Source organism: Pelophylax lessonae, assembly GCF_965119305.1.
Source record: "Pelophylax lessonae genome assembly, chromosome: 1".
NCBI classification, from domain to species: Eukaryota; Metazoa; Chordata; class Amphibia; order Anura; family Ranidae; genus Pelophylax; species Pelophylax lessonae.
In genome coordinates, this window is record NC_138768.1 from 148,257,515 (window position 1) to 148,279,426 (window position 21,912).

The following is a 21,912-nucleotide window of genomic DNA, read 5'->3' on the forward strand; positions in this document are numbered from 1 at the left end:
ATTTATTATCAGCCTCCTTGTATGAGGCAGTATTTGTGGCTATTTTGAAACCAGCTAAGGATGCACTGATCCAGATTCATACCACCTGATACCCTTGCTTACAGTAGATGTTAAATGAATAGCTAAATGTTAGCATATCACTTGGTTGCAGAAATATATCATATAATAAATCCTGATCAGGCTTTGTGTCTAATAAATCTATGGTCCTTTATATCTGACAAACTTTTGAAAATATACAAATACAGATAATATGGGGGCTAGGGCTATATTATTACTGAAGCATTTTATGGTATTAAATGGTATAGGAATGTATAAGAATTAGAATAAATTATATTTTGCCTGCACTATTTATTTCAAAACGTGGAAGTTATTATGGGTGCCCCCTATCCTCATTATTTGCAACAACTCTTGAAACATTTGTCGCAAAGATCAGACATTTCTTTTACATCAATGGCTTTAAATAAGGTCTAACAGACAACAAAATAAAAAGCAACGCTATATGTGGATGATGTTCTTTTACATTTAGGTGATACAAGTCACTGACTAGAAAATGTTATGACTATGATTTCAATCTTTGGTCATTTTTCAGGATTATTATTCAATTGGAGTAGGTCTATATTGTTACCCATTGATTGATTAAAACCCTCTCTGCTTAGTTCTTCCATATCCATTAAGATGTTTACCTCTTTTAAATGTTTAGGCATTATTGTTTCTACAAATCCTAAGATGTATACTTAAATGTGGATCCAAGTTTCAGACACAATGTAAATCGTGGTGTAACCTTCCTTTGTCTATAGCTTTCAGGTCCAGCCTTATAAAGGGGATCTGGATAACTAATTTATCATGCATAAGTGGTTGGTAAAGAATACCTTTAGTGACATGAATAGAATTGTTGCACATCTTAATTTAAGGACCCCCCCCTCCCCCCAAATAAAATATATAAATATATACAGCATCTAGGTAATAAGGGTGGTATATCCACACTAGTCCATGGATATATTATATAGCCATGTAGGTGCAACATTCTGTAGGCAGAGCTAAAGGGATCTACCCGATTTATCAGTTGATGACTTCATGTGTGGGAAAGGTAGATTTTTTAAAGGCATTAGAGGAGAGGATATTCTCTTCTCTGTGTGATGCCCCTATTTTCTAATTGTTGAATACAGTTTTTAGATCGATTAAGGAACTATTATGTAAAAGAAAATGGCAAAGCTGGAAAGATTTGACCCTTTGGAAAAAAAGGTGTGTTTATGGCAAGAGTTTTTTTTAAACTGAAACAATGTTTACCAGATTTATAATTGCATCATGGAGTACACTCCCAGGAAAAAATAGCATCTATTTTTTTTTATAAGATCCAAGTAATAGAGGATGTGGTGCAGTCAGATTGCAAAGGTTATTATTTAATCTGTATATATCATGTTAACTCACCAATATCTGATTAAATATCCCTTTAAATGAAGAAAGCACTGGTCTTGAGACAAACAGTAGGTAGTGTAAGGATAAATGGTCAGAGGTATAAAAGGTGGTTCCATCTGTCTCAATATTAGCCCCTCAAAATAGTAACTAATTTATTGTCCATTGGACATTTAGCTACCCATTCCATTTACAGTGCAGACCTTGGCAATAGACCTAAGTGTATCAGATATGAACAAGCCCTGGAAGATTTCACACATCTTATCTGAAGTTTTCCTAATGGAAAGATATTGTATGCAATTCATATACCTATACTTTGGAAATTGTATATTTAGAAAATCAAATTAACGTGGCACTGGGGCTTAGTAGATGACTGTTTCTTAAAAGAAAATTGATTGTACAAAATGGGATGTTTCCACATCAACTGACAGTGGGGAAATGGATATTGGGAGTCAATGTGATTTTGAGACTAGAGCAGTTGACTTTTTAACACAAGGGAAGCTTTATATACATTTGATTGGGAAGGAATGGCTTCAGGCATCTGATTTGGTCCCAATCTGATGAGAATATGAAATATGCTATATGTTTAGCTTATAATGTTTTTTTTTTGTTTTTTGTTTTTTTGCATTTTTACACCAGAAGGATAGGATAGAATAGAATGTGTAATGTTTTAAATGTGCAATGTTGAGTTTATTATTATTTTTTTATTTCCTGAATGTGCTTTGGTAGAGTTCTTTGAATTATTGCACTACATCCACATATCAGAAAAAATAGGCAATGGAACCTGTTAACGAACAAATAAGTAATAAAGTTTAACCCTTTATTAAATTGTGGTTTTAAAGTATTTTTGGGGTTTTTTTTTAACAATAAAGTTTCTTATTTCTTAGATCAATTATTTGTGCTGCTTCCATTGTTTATTTCAGGCCTACTATTGCTGGACAAAAAAATCAGGTGTCACAGCCAAAACTGCCTAAAACTTTTTTTTTTTACAATTCACAATTTATCAGCTTTGGGGTGCTGCTGTATTTAAGCCAATCTAAATGCAAAAGTTAAAAACAATATCCACATCCTGTTAGTAAAAATCATACTGTTCTATGACAATACATACATCCTAAAGGCATCACCCAAGCATATCATTTGAAGGACTGGTGTTTTTTTCCATTTCATCCTTGATGTTACATTTAAAGAACCCTCTCCCTACCTGTACGGTAATATAAACAAAATGTGTTTGCTTTATTAAGTGTCCCCATGGCAGTGTTCAGCTCCTCATGCCCTTTTTTACACTATATGATAAGGAACGCTATGCTAAGGTATAATGTTCTAAATGTTCTCCTATATCCAAAACTGCTATGCGTCTCTTATCCTCTCCATGGGAGATGCAAATGAAAGTAAAAGAATTAGGTGTGGCATTCAAGCTTTATACACACTAGCAGTTTTGTGCTGACTGAAAGAAAAAAACTTAAGGCCCCATGCACACGGGGCATTAGAAAAAACGTACGTCAAAGTTAGTTCTGACGCCGGAAAAAGCAGCTGTAAAAACGTGCTTTCAGTAGCTTTTTCCATTGGCGTTATTGCATGTTTTGCCACATTGCTTTTAGCAGCGTTTTTTTTTCTTCCATTTAAAATCAATGGTTCCCTATGGAAGCCTATTGATTTGAATGGAGGTCGCACCGCAACACCGCAAGTCGGATATGACTTACGGGGCGACTTGCGCTGTGAGAATCTTGAGGGGGAACTCCAAGCCAAAATGGGAAAAAAACTGCGTGGGGGTCCCCCCCAAGGTTCGAAACCAGGCCCTTTGGGTCTGGTATGGAATTTCAGGGTAGCCTCATGCCGAAAAAATGGCGTGGGGTCCCCCCCAAATTCCATACCAGACCCTTATCCGAGCATGCAGCCCCGGCAGGCCAGGAAAGGGGAGGGGACAAAAGAGCGGCCCCACCCCCCCTGGACCACACCAGGCCACATGCCCTCAACATGGGGGGGTGTTGGTGCTTTGGGGCAGGGGGAGCTCTGCACCCTCCACCTCAAAGCACCTTGCCCCCATGTTGATGAGGACAAGGGCCTCATCCCCACAACCCTGGCCGGTGGTTGTGGGGGTCTGCGGGCAGGGGGCTCATCAGAATCTGGAAGCCCCCTTTAACAAGGGGGCCCCCCAGATCCCGGACCCCCTCCCTATGTGAATGGGTATGGGGTACACTGTACCCCTACTCATTCACCACATAAAAGGCAGTGTATGGAAATAACGACAGGAGACGCTTTGGAAAGTTTATTAAAAATCTTCATCCAACTCTTCTTGTCTTCTCCTCTCCGGGGTCTTCCCCTCTCTGGGGTCTTCTGCTCTTTTGCTGTCCGCTCTTCTTGTCTTCTCCTCTCCGGGGTCTTCTGCTCTTTTACTGTCCGCTCTTCTTGTGTTCTTCTCTCCGGGGTCTTCTGCTCTTTTGCTGTCCCCTCTTCTGCTGTCCTCTCTTCTTTTCTTCTCCTCACTGGTCTTCTGCTCTTTTGCTGTCGGCTCTTCTTCCTCCGGTCCTCCGACAACGACGTCTCCGGTGATTATGCCGGTCTCCGGTCTCTGCAGCTTATTATATAGCCATTATGGGCGTGGCCCCGATGACATCATCGGGAGGCCCCACCCCCCCATGTCACAGAAGACGCCATGGCCACTTACAGCTCAAAAACGAGTGTGCATGAGGCCATAGAATTTCATGGAGGGGCATTTTTAGGCTGCAAAAAGAAAACGCCTGACGCTGCTTACAGCGGCGTTAAAAACGCCCCGTGTGCATGGGGCCTAAGAGCATGGGAGGATCTCCCCCCGCTGAGCTATTGTGTTCTGACAGGGGAAAAGCATCCTCATAGTGTGATTCCGTATGGTGATAAGAATTTATTGAAATATATCCAATATACTCACAAACAAATAATATACAATCACAGTAAGCCGAGTAATCTTGGAGACAATACTTCCGGAACGCCATGCGTTCCACGAGCCGGAAGTCACTTCCGCTCACTTCCAGCTCCTGGAACGCACAGCGTTTTATATTTATTTTTGAATGGTTTATTTGTGCTACTGTGGATTATTATTAGTTTGTCATTGATGATTATTTCCCCTTTTTCTATATAGGTTTAGGTTTTTGCAGATTTCAAGCAGGGCTTGACAAATCTCCACAAATTGAACTCAAACAGATTTATTCATCCTTAAACAAAACATCCTGTATAGGGGTCAATTTATTTTCACCCAAAATGTATGCTTTTTTAAATTGTATGTAATTGAACAGGATAATTTAAAGGAGCTTCTGTAACTCTGTAAAGCCCATTACATCCTTAAAAATCAAATGCACCTTATTTTTTGTACTCCCCTTTGAACCCATTGCTTTTTGCCAAACCGTTATAAAAGACAGACAGTACGATATTTTGTGAAAATGTTAAACCAAAAAAGACAATTTCAACCTTACCCTAACAGACAAACCTAAAATGACCTGCATGCTCTATTCCCAAAGCAAGTGCTGGCTTTAATTACAGAAAATCATTAACTCATTTTTATACTGTCAATTTACTTTAACCAAGACAAAACTGATTACTTAGTATTAAGGCTGAGAGAAATATAGGAGTTGATTATGTTGAGTTGTTTTAGAAATGAAACATCCCATGGGACTTATTAGAGGAGCTAAAATTTTGTTTCTACTTAAAGTCAAATGATAATGAAAGAGAAAATGGTTAGGGCCACATTAACATGTAGGTATTAGACACTGTCACAACTAAGTGAGAATAAGTGAGAAATAATGAGCAAGGTTATGGGAGAAGCAGTAGATCAGGGATGAATTGCAATTACTAAAAAACTGAACCGAGATATCTGCTGAAGACTTTTGTTCAAAATCAGGTTTAGTTAATGTATTAAAGTCACTCTACTATTCTGTGACTTTTATCATAAAGCAGATGTGACAACTAGGTTAAAATGTCTAGAATAAAATAGCTTTGGTAAACACTTCACATGTGATTTACAGGAATAAAAAGGAAAATATCAGTCTGGTTGGAAACCCTCTATTCAGTAACAGCACTTCCCACTGACCTTTGTATTTCTTTTTGCAATGCCTCCCATTAAATTAACTAAAATAGTCTTGGTCTGGTATATAAGCTACTTACCTGTCGCTAACATGTGATAGCAGGCACTTTTGTACACAATTCAAGTACTCTTCTACAGCCTTCCATGGGATCTCTGCAAACTAGGGGAACATTTATATGCAACCTCATCTTCATCTAGGAAGACAATACCTGGCCCCACCCTCTCCTACCCAACACAGCTGCCTATGAGGCAGCCATAACATTGCCAGACCAATGCCTGTTATTACATGTGAGGGAGAGATCAAAAATGTTGTTATAAATACAGGCTTTTCTTTAATGTGACTCTAGTGCTTCTAAAAATGGTACCCTGTTTTAGAAGCCTTTGAATAATTACCTATCCAGTGGGTGGTGGATCTGAACTTCACTGTCTTCATGTGCTACAGTATCCAGGTGTGTTGGATGTCTTGGTCCCCACTGTATTGATTGGTTCCTCTCATTGGCTCTTATGTTATGGGCATTAAAAAATAAAATATACATATAAAATCAATCTCAATCAACTATCATTATTAAAACAATGAACGTCCCACTCGACATTTAGTTGGAGATCCAATGGATTTTTAAACTTCGGTTATATAGTCCATATGTACTAAATATCAACTGGGACCTCAATTTTTTCATTAATGATAGTTTTATTGCGATTGATTTTATATATTTTTTTTATTTTGAATGCCCTATTGGTATAATGTATTTAAATTATGTAGTATATATTATGAAATTGTGAAAGTATGTTATTGATTGTTGAAGTAATGGTTTTAATTTTGTAATGTGAACTGCTCTCTTACTATGAACTGTTGTTTGAATAAGCAGAGGATCATTTTTAAATTTCCCACTAGATGGTGCTATACTAATAATTAATTCATGTGGTTTTTAAAATAAACTTTAATATTTTTTAACCACTTGCCGACTGTCCACCACAGATATACTGCGGCAGGCTGGCTCGGCTGTGCGAATCGCTGTACCTGTACGGCGATTCATGGGAGCGATCCTCCCCATGGAGAGAGATTGGTGGTCTGCTGTTGTAAACACAGTAGACCGTTGTTCTCTCTGGTATCCTCCATTTTAGGATCACAGGCCTCTGTGTTAATTCAACAAGCTCATCCCCCTCACAGTAAGAAAACACCCCCTGGGTTAACCCCTTCCCTGCCAGTGTCAGTATTACAGTAACAGTGCACATTTTTAGCACGGATTACTGTAGTAATGTCATTGGTCCCCCCCAAAAAAATGTCAGTTAGTTGTCCGATCTGTCAGCTGCAATGTCGCAGTCCTGCTAAAAATCGCTGATCGCCACTATTACTAGTAAAATAAATAAATAAATATAAATGACATAAATCTTTCCCCTAGTTAGTAGACGTGATAACTTTTGTGTAAACCAATCAAGATATGCTTATTGGAATTTTGTTTACCAAAAATATGTAGCAGAATACAAATTGGCCTAAAATTCTGAAAAAATACAATTTAAAATTTTTTTTTGGGGGGGGGGCAATGTTGCATAGCAGAATGTGAAAACATTTTTTTTTTCAGACTTGTCGCTGTTTTTTTGTTTATAGCGAAAAAAATAATAAATTGCACAAGTGATCAAATACCACCAAATGAAAGCTCTATTTGTGTGGGGGGGGGGGGGGGGGGGGTAAAGGACATCCATTTTATTTGGGTACAGCATCACACGTGCAATTGTCTGTTAAAGTAACGCAGTGCCAAATCGCAAAAAATGGTCTGGTCATTAAGAAAGAAAATTTTCCAGTCCAGAAGTGATTAACTAATTTAATAAAATATGAAGGTTTGTAATAGAGTTATTCATTTTTAGATGTATGTAGTGATAAGCCGAACACCCCCCTCTTCGGTTCCCACCAGAACATTTCAAACAGGGGAAATGTTCAAACTAACATGAAAAATCACAAGTCCTCATTTTAAGTGACTATTAATCACCCACTGGTCCAAGGATTCAAACTCACAGCCTCTCGTTTGCCAGTCTGTTATTCTACCAGCTAAGCCACCTGATTAACCTAGGATTCTCTTTGGCTAACTAGCATCTATCTGGGTTTGACAGCTCCCATAACCCATTGCTTGCTGGCCTGAGGATTCAAACTCACAAACTTTTGTTTGCAAATTGGTTACTCTACCAGCTAGGCCACCCAGACATAATCCATTGCTTTAGGTGCAGTGAATAAATTACTGACGTCAGTCATTTATTCACTAAACTTGAGCAGTGCATTGTGGGATGGCTTGTGAAGTCAGGTCACTATAAAAGAGCTGTCAAAATCAAAACAGCTCATTCCGCGGGAAGCCTCTGGCTTTTGTCATTATTTTTTTGTACACTTTTTTGGTGAAAGGGTAGGGGTACCATGTAACCCATATCCATTCACATGGGGGGCGGTATCTGGGGGTCCCCCTGTTAAAGGGAGCTTCCAGATTCCGATAAGCCTCCCTCCACAGACCCCCACAACCACAGCCCAGGGTTGTGGGGAAGAGACCCCTGTCCCTATCAACATGAAGGCAAGGTGCTTTGGGGTCCCTGCCTAACTAACTGCCTAACTAACTAACTAACTAACTAACTAACTAACTCCTATCTCACCCTACACACACAGTGGATGAGATAAAAGTTAGGGAGAGTATGTTTAGCTTAAGCAGGTTTGGTGGCGTAGGCGGTAGAATACCAGGCTTGAGTTGTGATTTCAAATCCCCCTACCAACCAGTGATTTATTTATTGGAATTCAGAAGTCAGAGAGTCCATGATAATGCAGGAACCCGAAGTTCCTGCGAAGAAGCCCATTTGTTCATCAATCGACGAACAAGCGAACAGCCAATGTTCGAGTCGAACTCGAAGCTCATCCCTTTTAGGTTTCAGATTTGAAAGCCTTGTAGTCAGGTGTAGTGATATTCTGCTGGCTATAAACAAGCCTTGAAGTGACTGTGGCTTCCATTGCTTCTGTATGCTATTCTCAAAAGAAATACTTTACAGAGTAATTTTTAGGACCTTACAGTAGAAACTGCAATAAAAAAAAAAAAAAAAAAAAAAAAACAGAAAAAGCACAGATAATGCTTGTGCTTAGTTTTGCTTTAAGGCATGCTACTCAAGGTTAAAGTAGTTCTAAGATTAAAATGTGTTTACCTTAATGCATCCCCTGCTAAACAAAACATTTAAAGTGATTGTAAATGGTCACCTTGTAAAAAAATCCATTCAGTTTAAAATATAAAAAGGGAAGGCAAAGCCTTTTGGTATAGATATAAAAAAAATTCTATAAATACCTCTTTTTCACTTTTTTATAAGTGATCATATTCCCTCTGTTCTCTCTGTTCTAGAGCTGGGGGAGGAGCAGCAACAGCATGCTGAGCTTCCCAGTGAATGGCTGTGCAGAGGGGGAGGGGGGCGTGTCAGGACAAGGCTGATCGTTGGAAGAGAGCAGATTGAACATTATTGGCACCCCAGTCTTAGTCTGTAGGGTTCAATATTGAGGTATAACAGCTCCAACTCTTCTGGGAAGGCTGTCCACAAGAATTAGGAGCGTGTCTATGGGAATGTTTGACCATTCCTAAAGAAGTGCATTTGTGAGGTCAGGCACTGATGTTGGAGAGAAGGCCTTGCTCGCAGTCTGAACTCTAATTCAACCCAAAGGTGTTCTATCAGGTTGAGGTCAGGCTAGTCAAGTTCCTCAACCCTAAACTTGCTCATCCATGTCTATATGGACCTTGCTTTGTGCAATGGTGCGCATTCATGTTGGAACAGGAAGGGGTCATCCTCAAACTGTTCCCACAAAGTTGGGGGGGCATGAAATTGTCCAAAATGTCTTGGTATGCTGAAGCCGTAAGAGTTCCTTTCCCTGGGAGTGAGCCCAACCCCTGAAAAATAACCCCCCACCTAATCCCCCCTCCACCAAATGATTTGGAGCAGTGCACAAAGCAAGGTCCATAAAGACATAAATGAGTAGGTTTGGGGTGGAGGAACTTGACTAACTAAATGCAGATGTCCCAATACATTTGATAATATAGAGTATCACCAATATAAAATGTTGGGGTAATAAACACTTTAACACTTGTTCGCCATCCCTCCCCAAAACACTTACCTGAGTTCTACAATTAAGTATTGTGCCCAGCTGTAGCTCTTCTCTCCCCTCTTCCTAGTCTCACAGGAGACATTGGCTCTTGCTGTTGTCATTCAAATCCTGTGAGAAGGGAGCAGGGTGTGGCTGAGGCAGGCTGTGTGTGTCTATGGACACACACGAACCAGCTCAGGAGTGCACCTGCAGGTGTGCACCTACAGCACATGGTTTGCTATGGGGGCACACGCAGGAGAGGAGGAGCAGACATTGCTGGCAGGGGACTTTGGAAGGGGAGGTAAGGTACCACTCAGCAATACCATTGTAAAAAACAGGTAAGTATAAACCTCTTTTTTTTAATTAAAAAAAAAGGCCCAACAATCATTTTAAATTACGCATATGAAAAGTTTACATTGGAATGCCTCTTATTTAAGAAAAGTATTAGTAGAATTCTTACCATGTCTTCATTCGTTTTTTTTACTTTGTATGTTGACCATGACTTTCCATCATCACTATACGCAATCTTGTATGACTTGATATATTCTGGGCTGCCTATTCTTTTTGCTCCTTGTGTGATGACACCTGTGACTCTCATCTTCCTCTGTAAATTTATCTGTAAGTAGGCAGAAAAATGTTGGTCATGCTCAGTTTTTACTCAGTATTTATATCCACTGGAGTACATATACCAATTTCATATATGTGCATTCTCTATTAATTTAGATATTTTATTAATGGCTGCTGGGAAATATTTGACATTTCATCACTGGACACCAGTGCAAATAGATTAATAATGGACATATTATGTAAAATATATTTCTTTAGATCTGCCAAGGATTCTATGTGGAATAAAAGAAGTCTTGCTCATATCAGCAATCTAGTAAGTGTACAACATCCTTTTGAAAAAAACATGACAAAAGATCCAGTGTGAATTGTGTTTCTTATAACAAGAAAAACGTGAACATTTCCCAGTGAGTTTATGACACTTTGCAGACATGAAGTAAAAATGTTGACAAAAAAGACCATTTCGAAAGTTCAGAATATTGCTGCGTCTGTTTTATAACATCAGGTTAGTAGGTTAATATGAGTTAAGCTTTAAAGGCCAACTTCAGACATTTTTATAAAAATAATTGTAGGAAAGTAGGGAAGAGGTATAATTCCTTTTTAGATGTTTATTTCTGACTGTGACACCATTGTCGAAACTGCTTAAAAATATTAACAGAAGTTCAAACCCTTCCCCACTTTACTGAAAACATTTTTTTTTTGTCTGTGTTACCATTGGAGAAATGTCACATCACATTTTGTCCTGACAGGAAGTGAGAAGAAATCTCTTCAATAGGGATATATATGGCTGATATGTATGTACTTGCATCCTTAGGGCCCGTACACACGAGTGGAAATTCGGCCGGGAATTTTCGTCCGACGACCGATCTGCCGATTTTCGGCTTGTTAGTATGGTGCTTCCGACAACCGACTCCGACTTTTCGGCCGAAAAAATCCTGGTGTGCAGGCTATAAAATTTTTGTCAACCGTCAAAACACGTCCGATTTTAGTCTCATTAGTACAGATTTCGATGGGGAAAAATCTTATGAGCAAGACTAGGCATGCTCAGAGATGAAAGAACACATACAAAGCAATCCAACACATGACCTCACTTCTGAAGTAGAATTCTGTCGTGCGGGAAAATTCGTGTGCAGTCTAGAGCACATTCCAACCAACAGACACGACTCTGGACAAAAGACGGACGACCAGTCGGCGGAAATTCATTGCGTGTGTACGAGGCTTTACACAACAGGGTATGAATACAAATGTTGGTTACAAAAGGTTGTTATTAATAGATCAATAGATGGGTTGTAAAAAAAAATTCATGATTTTGTTGAAGATACTCTATACCCTTAACCCTGAAAAATAAATGTTTCCAAATGATTTGGATCTGTCTTGGCCTTGGGATATTTACAGAAACATCAACCATAAGGTCAAATTAGGGTATATTTCAGACTGTAACATGTATGAAAAGTTGTCATGATGTACAAAATTTCAGCCTTTATGGGATTTTAACTTTGCTTATTCTTTTTTTAATGTAAACCAAAAATTATACACACTGTGAATGGTATTGCCTAAAAAGTCCCATTGAGATGATCTTGTTTGTTCAATAAGAATATAGCAGATGGCAATAAAAAACTCGCAGAAGCTATACCTTCTCTGTTCTATCCATAATGAAAACTTAACTCTAGCCTTACTTTCAGTTTTTCACAGTTGTGTAGGCTAATCTCCTCTATAAAAACTGTTAACTCAGATTTCACTGTACATTGTAAGTTTCTCACAGTGTGCAGGACAAGCTTAAGCAAGACAAATATTTCCTGGTTGGAGGACCACCAGCACCCTCTAGTTCTTTTCTCCTCATTCTTCCTGCCCCTAGCCTGCTTCTTTCATTCCATTACATTCAGTTCTTTCAATTATGGAGGCTCAGCTTCACATGTGGGCATTACTTAGGACTTACGGCAAGCAAATGTATCCTGTCTAAGAACCTTCAGACTGACATCAACCCATAAAGCTGATATCTTTATATTTGTTTCACGACTCTAGGAGTCAAACCACTGCTTGCATCAGGGCTAATGGTTATTGAGAGGAGTACTCAGACAGGGTGCTTTGATATTTTCTGTAAATACCCTGCCAGTGTCTCCCACCAGCCATTATCTGCTTGCATTGCATAGGAAATAACAATTGAAAACTTCACTGGTAAGATATGTAATGAAAATGAAAAGGTTATATTTAAAAATCTCTTCAGCAAGCTGATGGAGAAAATAAGGAACCAAGAAAAGCTTTAAAGGGTGACATCTCCTCTCAAGCAAACAAGTCGTGCCTAATAAAGGGGGATGGGTTAGTTCACACAGGCCTGCATATCAGTTGCTGGTGTCCTAAAAAAGAACGCTAAGCTCCCCTGAGCCAACATGTTTAACTGTATAGAGAAAAAGGAAGAAGAATTGGCATATAGCCTCAGACATCACTTTCTTTGTAGGGAAGAGCAAAGACCAGACAGGAATTTTTAAACTTACAATGAGCTAACAAATGTCAATGCGGTAACATATGCCAACACTCATTGACCTGTGTTTTGATGTGTTTCCATCGATTTCATTCGAGAATGCACCAGGTGCATTACCTGGTGTGTTGGCTTTGTGAATAAAGCCTAATGTGGTTCCTGGACAAGTGGCTCTTATGAAGAGGTAAAGCCTTGAATCGCGTTAGCCGATATTTCACTAAGACTGTGGACTGTATAATGATGGACTCCGTTATCTGAAACTGACATGCTGGCTTACAACATATGTTTGTGAGTAGATATATTTTTATCTGTTATCAATAAAGCTCTTTTGAGGATAATGGCGGTGCACCCTTCTTTGTTTTTGTTTGTAGCTCTTGGTTGATTACCCCGGTTGTAGTGGGCAGCAAGGCCTTGCCATTGAGGATACCAAGTAGGAGTCCCGTGATAGGAGTGAACTGGGAGCCTTGTATCTGAGCGCAGGAGTTAGGTGCTTAGCATCAAAATTTTCTTTTGGTTCCTGGACAATGGCTGCACCTGACTACAAATGCAGGTATGGATGCCACCTGAACAAAGATTTCTTTGCAGAATTATTGGGGAAATGCATTAATATATAGTAAGAACTAGCAGTACAGCAAAACCCCACTGCTCATTTATGCTGAAAGGGAAGAATCTATTTAGATGTCTACTTGGTGGAATTATCCATAGTGCCCTGGAAACATCCTAAAATCCCCAATCTGGGGCCAGTTGCATAGCAAAGGTCTGCATTAACAAGCAGCTGTTACCGAGTTTAAGGCCTCATGCACACTGAATGTTTTTAAGGCTGGGTTCACACTAGTGCAATTTGGATGAGGGTTTCATGTCTGGAGACTGTAAATGGCTCTCAATGGAGCCGGTTCACACAGCTCTGGGACAGCTGTGGAGTGGTTTGCAGAAGAGTCCTGTGTGTCTTCTGGTCCATTTTAGGCCTCAACCCCTATGTATCCATGCACACAAAATCATTTAGCGGCCTTTAAAGGCAGAAGCATTTTGGCAAAAAAAATGTTTGATGTGTGCAACCATATCTAAACATGTGTTAAATTTAGGCACATCAAGCCTCAAGCACATTATTATTCTGGGCAATGAAATAAATTACTGTCCAAGCGTTTAACAGGTCTAAACAAGTCTACATGCTTTTATAGGCGTCAATCATATTTCCTATCAAAACGTTGCTACCAGGAGGAGAGATGTCTGGGAGAGATTGGCAAACAACCTGCATGCATGAGGCCTTAAGCTTTAAATTGATAATAATGTAAAGTATATAGGTAAGAATAGTTCTACAATGTAAATAAATATTTAGCTAATTTAAATTGTTATAAAATTTATTTTGAAAAGAATCTCTAAGAATAACATCATTAGCAACTACTTGATAGACACCTGGCCACACAACAGTGTATTGGTACATCACTTCCTTGCTCATGGTAAACTCTTATCATGTGAAAACCTACCATCAGACAGACATAGCTCTTCTTTCCCCCTTGGACTTACAATCAAATATCACACTACATTCACTCCCTAGATAGGAAATTCAATGTTTTCAGAGCCCTCTCCCCCCCTTCAAAACCCTTAATCTCCACAACACACTCTCTTCTATTTACAGACATCCCACCCAACTCAAGTCGGGCTTGTACAACCTGGGAAAAAGACCTTTCACTCTCCATACCACCAAAAGATTGGGAAAAAATCTACCTAAATATACACAAGGGATCTGTAAATGTGTCCACACAAGAAAATGGTTACAAAATCCAGGGCTGATAGTACCGTACTCTTGCCCTTATTCATACATTTTGTCCAAATCTTCCAGACACACATGCTGGAGATCTCAACTTGAAAGTGGAACTCTCTTGCATATATGGTGGACCTGCCCTAACATCCAAACCTTCTGGTCGGAGGTGCACCGCATCATTGCAAAGGTAACCACTTATACGCTTGATTTCTCCCCAGCACAATTCCTCTTACACCAGTCCTCTATTCCAAACAGCAATTATTTCAAATCCTTTGCCATGCATATGGTGAATGTTGCTACGCAGTGCATACCAGTTCACTGGGGCACCCCACATACCCCCTCAATCAAAGAGTGGTTTACTAGAATTGCAAGGATAGCAGAAATGGAATGCCTTATAAGCATTGCACGTGACACACCTACAACATTTTCATCCAAATGGGCTTGCTGGACCCACTTTCAGACGACAGCAGAATATCAAGACCTTACCACTTTCAAAACCTTACATGATTGCTACCACCCTAATACCCAAACCTAATTCACCCCACAGTCTACCATAGTACTAGCAACCTCCACTAACTACCTCCAATAACAAAACGTACTGCCTAAGACTCATTCCAACTCCAAATATCTAAAGATCCCTTTTCATACCCAGACAGAGGGAGGGAGAGATGATACTCAATTCATACCTCACCACCCAACCCCCTACCAAAGCTTTCCTCCCCTTACTCCTTTTACAAACTTCCCCACCCTCACCCCTCCTTTATTCATACAGAAATGTATACAGAAACTCATCCTTGCAATCTTATGTAAGCTTTCCATGTACAATGACCTTTATCCAGGTCTCCCCAACTTAGCCAAACACGCTCACACATCCCACAACACTTAATCTGCCTCAATCAATGATTCTATTCATCACCCCAAAATGTAGTCTCATATAAACTTGAGTTTAGCTACTTAACTAAACATTATGTTATTATATTTAATTAGAAAATTACTTGAAACGATCTCTTTAACTGGTGCCCTGAGACATATAGACCCACCACCACCACCAATGTACTTAACCCTTAAAACACCTCTTCCAATATCCCTGGAAATGTTCGTAGTCTTCCCTACATTATTTTCATTATGATTCTTTCTAGATGACACAGTACTATGTTCTATTATGTCCTGATGTTAAATGACTCATAGTTACTTTGTGAGCAAAACTCGTCTTTTACCAAACCTCTTGTACTATGTGTTTCTGTAATATACTTTATTATGCTTGTTCCCATTTATTTCCAATAAAAACTTTATGGAAAAAAAAGAATAACATCAAAATAGTTGTGCCAAGTATTGTTACAAAGACAACTATTTACAATTATGTATAGCTAATATACAGTATATAACTATTTTGAGTTGTAAAACAGCTTTGAGTTTACAGCATGCTTGCCACTTTATGATGTACTATTGACAGCATCTAAAATTATTTTAATCCAAATTTACTGACTTCTCACATGTTGCTTCTGTTATTTTATTTCATGTGATTTGAATGTTTATACAAAGTTTAAGGTATTTGCTAAATATAATTCATTCAACACAAAGGGTTAGCACATTGTAACTGGTGCAGTTATATCAGAAAATCACAATCAATCATTCATATGGCCTTTGCATGGCGAACAAAGGCATGGTGTGACAGCACTTGTTACATGCAACGGTGTTCCTTGAGATCAGTGCTCAAGGGCAACCAACGTGCACTATAAAGCCTTGCCCTGGTAAACATTAGAGACCTTGCCACTTGCTCATTTTTAAGAAAGAAAAAGAGGAACCTTGGAAGCATGGATGTAGCTGACTTGAATTTTCAACATAAAGTAAATCATCAATGATAGTGACAAATTGCTAAGAGGTGGACAACTGCCTTTCCTTTATAGGCGAGAAGTTTGCAAAACATCGCCATAAATCATATAAAAAATATTCAATGAGCAGAATCTGAAATCCTTTTTTAATGATGAATTGTTTTAACTCCCATTAAGCAGTATGCAGGACTTAATTTTATGAAGGATGTGAGCAGAATACATGAAATACAAGTTTTCTTAACATTTCAAAAGCATCATCTTAGCATAAAAGGCAAATTTCCAACTCTTGTGGGATTTTCTATCTTCTTCCAGCAGTTTAAAGCAGACTGTATGACTAGAACTAAAGGAAGAATAACAATTTGTCTCCTTGCTCTGCAGTGAGACAGTTTACTGACATTAATACATCAAGGAAGAAGTTCTCTTGTTTTGAACAATATAAGCAGATTAGCAAGGGATAAGTCAGGTCAGTACAGGCCCGAGGGCAATATCACTAGAAAAATAAATAAAAGAGGAAAACCCCTTAAGCTAGAAAGGTCTTAAAAAGAAAATACTTCTATACTAGGAAAAGAAAATGATTACCTTGTATGGCTTAATAGTTGACCGAGAGAAAATGACTCAGAAAGAATAATCTTTGAACTTGAAACCAGGAATGTTGGACCATAAAATGCTGCAAAATATACATCTGGATTTATTTGGTGATTCTCAAGACTGAGCTCCAAGGTAGCCATAGATTTTGAAACAAAGATAAACACAATCTAGCTTCCCATCTTTTTTTTATACAGATTCCTGTATAAACATGTACACATGGGTCACAAAGTGTGGATGATTATACCAATGAACATGAAAGAAAGAATACCCAGAAACCTCTAGGTGTCATTGCAGGCTAAAGTAAGAGAAATAGGTCAAAATGACCAAGTACAGGTTACAGATACTTTCCCTGCAAGTAGTCCAATGGGTGCATCTGGTGCACTTTGCTAATGTCTAAAGATATGAGGATCATGTCATGTCTTTGGCCACCTTTACTGGCAAAGCTTTTAGAGCAAGACTTAAGGCTTGATTTCTGGATTCATCCTAGCTTAGGAATATAGAAACCATCGTTGCTGAGCTAATCAGAGTATCACGGGTCATGTCTTATCTCAGTTGATTTATAACACATCAACTTATAAAGTATTTACCCGACATAATTCCCCTCATTCAGGCACGCATCAGAACCAGGATCTCGCTGCACCTTAGGGGAGTCCATGTGGCTATGCAGACCCCATCTTTTCACTCCAGTCCCGCAAGGTATACCTAAGTTTTCATACTTCCTCAGAAGCAACAATGTAACGCATAAATACTATATAACAATGTAATATGTTTTTCTATATTTTTTTTTCGATGTACAATTTTCTATATCATTAATACTATAATTGTTCACTTTTTTAGAATAATTTGTGGTGATACCTTGACAAAGGCTATATTTCTACAGCCGAAACGCGTCGGAAAACCGTCTGTTTGACTCACATCCAATCCGGATGTCTCCACAGTTTAAACTACGGAATCATCTCAATAGACTAAAGTATAAGAATAACTAGCGGTTGTCACTGCCACTGTTGTCTTTACTGCTTTCACCTTGAAAGGTAAATTGTAAAATAAATATAATCTTTTAAGCTATGTTTTTGCCTACACAATCCCATTTTATTTTGGCTTGAGGAACCTACAAAATACAGTTCTATTATCTAGGGATGACGGCAACCACCCATACTTTTAGTATTTCCATAGACACCCAACAAGATATGAGGATCATGTCATGTCTTTGGCCACCTTTACTGGCAAAGCTTTTAGAGCAAGACTTAAGGCTTGATTTCTGGATTCATCCTAGCTTAGGAATATAGAAACCATCGTTGCTGAGCTAATCAGAGTATCAGGGGTCACCTGAACCCTGGCACTTGCTGGCTTATCCACAACCTCACCTCAAATAAGACCTCTCTCATGTTCTAAGGGTGTAGAGGGTGAAGTTAATTACGGTAGCTGATAGACAGCAACTAACACTTCAGTTAAAGTGTCAGATTTTGTGAAGTAAAACTAAATAAGGCATATTATAAATCTTTCCTAACTAGGCCTGTGCTTGATATAATGCTTACATAGACTAAATATATAAATTCCAGCACAGGTTCTCTTTGAAACAATGAATCATCCATTTGTTTACCCTTTAACAGCTGACACTTTGCAGACCACCTAGGCTAAAATGTTTATTGAGCTTCAAACCCATTAATACACCAAATTCAACACTGCAACACTTATCATAATTAGAGCTGCTGTTCTCTGCCTTCGACCTTTTAATTAAAAGTCCAATATCTTGCAAAACAAATATGAAAACAGTGGTTTGTGAATGTTTATCAGTGTCACATGTGACAACGTGTTATATTAGGTAATATTTCTGCAGGTACTCAGCCACTTCAATACAGTTGATTAGAATTAATAGCTGCTTTTGCGGCAAAAAATAATTTTGGTTCAATATTTACAACATAGCCTCAGTGTTACTTTTATTTGCTAAATATAATAAATAACCTTTAATATTATTAAATTTCAGCTTTAAAAAAATAAAAATAAGCTGTTATAATAAAACCAAGAGAGAAAATATAGGAAAGGTTGTGAAAGAATTGGACCAATTCTTTTACATCCGCATAAATGTTTGTTTTTGTTGTATAGGCTTCTGCATTTTTTTTTTGTCTACTATCTTCTATTATGTAGTTTCAATATGTACAGCAGTACAAGCGTAAAGTCAAGATTTCCATTACAAAAAATAGTACAACAATACAGTACAAACGATGATGCTCACAAGGTACAAAACCCAGGAAACAGAAGTATACATCATCTCTATTGTTATACTAAAATGGCATAGAGGTAGCACAAGAATGTCAACATGGTTAAAAGACAACATAGGTATATGATTAAGCGGGGCAATGTCTTTCACTGAAATGCTCTTAGACCAGAGTAATTCTGGGAGAAAAATGGGTGAAATGGACCATAGAACTGTAACTATTTTCGCTTTAAATTATTCCAGAAAGGATTTTGTTAGATGATTGGGCCATACATAGGTATAGAAGTTTAGGAAGAGCATTAATCTTTATGTCCGTTACTCTGCCTAAAAAAGAAAAAGATATGAGCTCCACCCCTTGAACATAGTGCAGATTTTGGAGACAGGTGGAAGGTAGTTTTTAGAAAATAATGATTGCAAAGTAGGGCAATGTGTGACTCCCAGTAAAAAATGGATATCATAGGCCAAAAGGAAAGGAGGATCTCAAGACTGCTTATTGGGGTTACAGGAAATAAATGGACATAGCCATGGATTTATCGATATTTACATTCAATCCAGAGATTGTAGAAAAAATCTTTTAAGACTCATTGGGTAAGGAAACTACAGGCTAGACCAGGATTAACAAAATATAATTTGCATACATGCTCATTGTATTGAGAGCAAGAGGTTGAATACTCCCCAATTAATGCAATGACAGTGGCTAAGGCCCCAAGTGCAAACAGAAGGGGAGATAGAAGGCAGCCTTGACATGACCCCTGACCACTGTAAAAAATTCTGAATTAGAACCTGGAAGCTAGATCCTGGTGCATAGGGAGGTATATGAGGGTTAAAAACCATTAGGATGTTCTTCTTTAACAGGCTTCTGCATTTGAGCACAGTTCAAGTTACCCAACTGGATCTTCACAGACAGACTTAAAGGGTTAGTTCACCTTTAAAAAAAACTGCCTATGCAGATAAACGGTGTTTGTAGATACAAAGAAACTGTGCATCTCTGACTAAAGTTGAATAATGCCCTTGCTACAGGTGTAGGCCATTCACATACTTCCCTAAGCCTGACTGGAACACTCCCAGGACATTGCTAAGTGAGGCCTAATCGTTACCTTCACCTTCACCATCCCAACAGTGAGCATTTCCTCTGATTCAAATCCCCTCACATGCTCTTCCTTTCCCCTAATGCAGTAGGTCAGAGCTCAGTTTTTAAAAGCCCTTTTAACTCTTTTGTAATGATTTTCAGCAATCCTGCTTGTCATTACAAGCACAGATCATGCCAAGATCAAGAACACAGGGATATGACTTCAAACTAGCAGGAGGAAAATTCAAAACTAATCTTATAAAGTATTATTTTATAGAAAGGGTAGTTGATGCATGGAATAGACTTCTAGCAGAGGTAGTGAGTCAGTCAACAGTAAGTGGATTAAACATGCTTGGTACAAACATAGATCTATTCTCAGATTAGAAAAAGTTAAAATATAAACAAACAAAGAAAAACTCTATAAGGGTCCTATCACACGAACGATCCGACCAGATCCGCCTGTCACCTTTTTAGGCGGATCTGATCGGATCCTCCATGCATCCCTATGGGACAGCGGATGCCAGCAGAGACATGTCCGCTGACACCCGCTGCCATCCGCATCCGATCGTGTCCGTGAAATCTGGACAGATGGAAACCCTATTTTCCATCCGTCCAGGGGATTGGATTGGATTGGATGGGATCGGATGAGGTCCGCTCTCATCCAATTCCCCATAGAGAGCAGCAGGGCTCTGACACCTCCCTCTCCACACAAAGAGAGGAGAGGGAGCTGTCACCTACCTGCTCAGCGGGGATCAGTGTATCGATCCCCCGCTGAGCAGCACAGAGTCCGCCAACGGAGGCGGACCGTGTGAAAGGAGCCTAAAAAAAATGTGGCAGACTTGATAAAAAAAACGTAATTGGTCTTACAATAAAAAAAATAAATAAAAATGATTCAAGCATATGAACAGGCGGATACCCAGACAGATGTAACAGTCTGTTGTATTCAGATGTTGAACCCTCTAGCTCTGAAATGCTGGCTAGAGGAAAAATGAGAAGAGAGTTAGCACATTCCTTAAGGAAACTCAGATGCTGGGGTCTCCTCACTAATGTCAATAAGACAGTACCCCATGAGAAAAGATGAAAGAAGAGGCCTGGAGTAACAAAATCGCCACTGGTTTTGTAATGAGTACCTTGCTTTCTCCACCCCAACCAGCCATTGTTGTTTGCCTCCTTCCAATCTCATTTTCCCCTACTTTTTTCTAGCTAACTAAAAAGAAAAAATTTCTGTCTCCTCCTTAGCTTCAGCACTTTTTACTTTTCTTGTCTGCCCCTTCTCCTTTTCCCCCTTCTTTAAAAATGTGATTTGTACATCTGAGTTATAAGAGCATGCTAATAAGAAAGCATCATACCAAACTACATTATACCCACTGTCCATAGCATGTCAACAACTGTAATTTATCATGCAAAAAGAGACTCAATCATTGCCCATGAATTTATGTACATGGCTAAAAGAATTTGCCGCAACTCAGGAAATTGATAGCTGTTTTCTGTTTTTACAGATTTGTTATGTATTAAAACTACTACATTTTGTATTTTTATTGATATACATTTACTTATTTTTTTAACTTCTTTCTTTACCTTGTTCGCTGAATGTACTGATGGCAGGCATTCTTGTACTTTTCTTTGAAATTCAATTTCTACAGAAGCTGAAGTTAGGATTCAATACAAGTTGACAGTAAGCACTGTGCAGTACATTTTACTACTTCCAAAGAAATGCCATATTTCAAAGTAAATATAAAGGTCATAGAGAGTGGATGAGCAGATATATTGTCAATATTGCACTATATTTTTTGATTTGTGTAACTGTTGGTAAAATCATTAGTTTTTGTGGAGTGGCTGCCCTCCCTAC

At 38.7% G+C, this 21,912-nt stretch overlaps 1 protein-coding gene across 2 annotated transcripts in view; it reads right to left on the bottom strand.

Moving 5' to 3' along the window:
* EDIL3 (EGF like repeats and discoidin domains 3) overlaps nucleotides 1-21,912 on the bottom strand; it is a 960,591-nt gene that overhangs the window by 230,192 nt on the left and 708,487 nt on the right. For both annotated transcript variants that reach the window (XM_082243154.1, XM_082243153.1), the window contains exon 7: nucleotides 10,018-10,173. In XM_082243154.1, coding sequence (XP_082099280.1) covers nucleotides 10,018-10,173 — 156 coding nt within the window. The remainder of the gene's footprint in view (nucleotides 1-10,017; nucleotides 10,174-21,912) is intronic.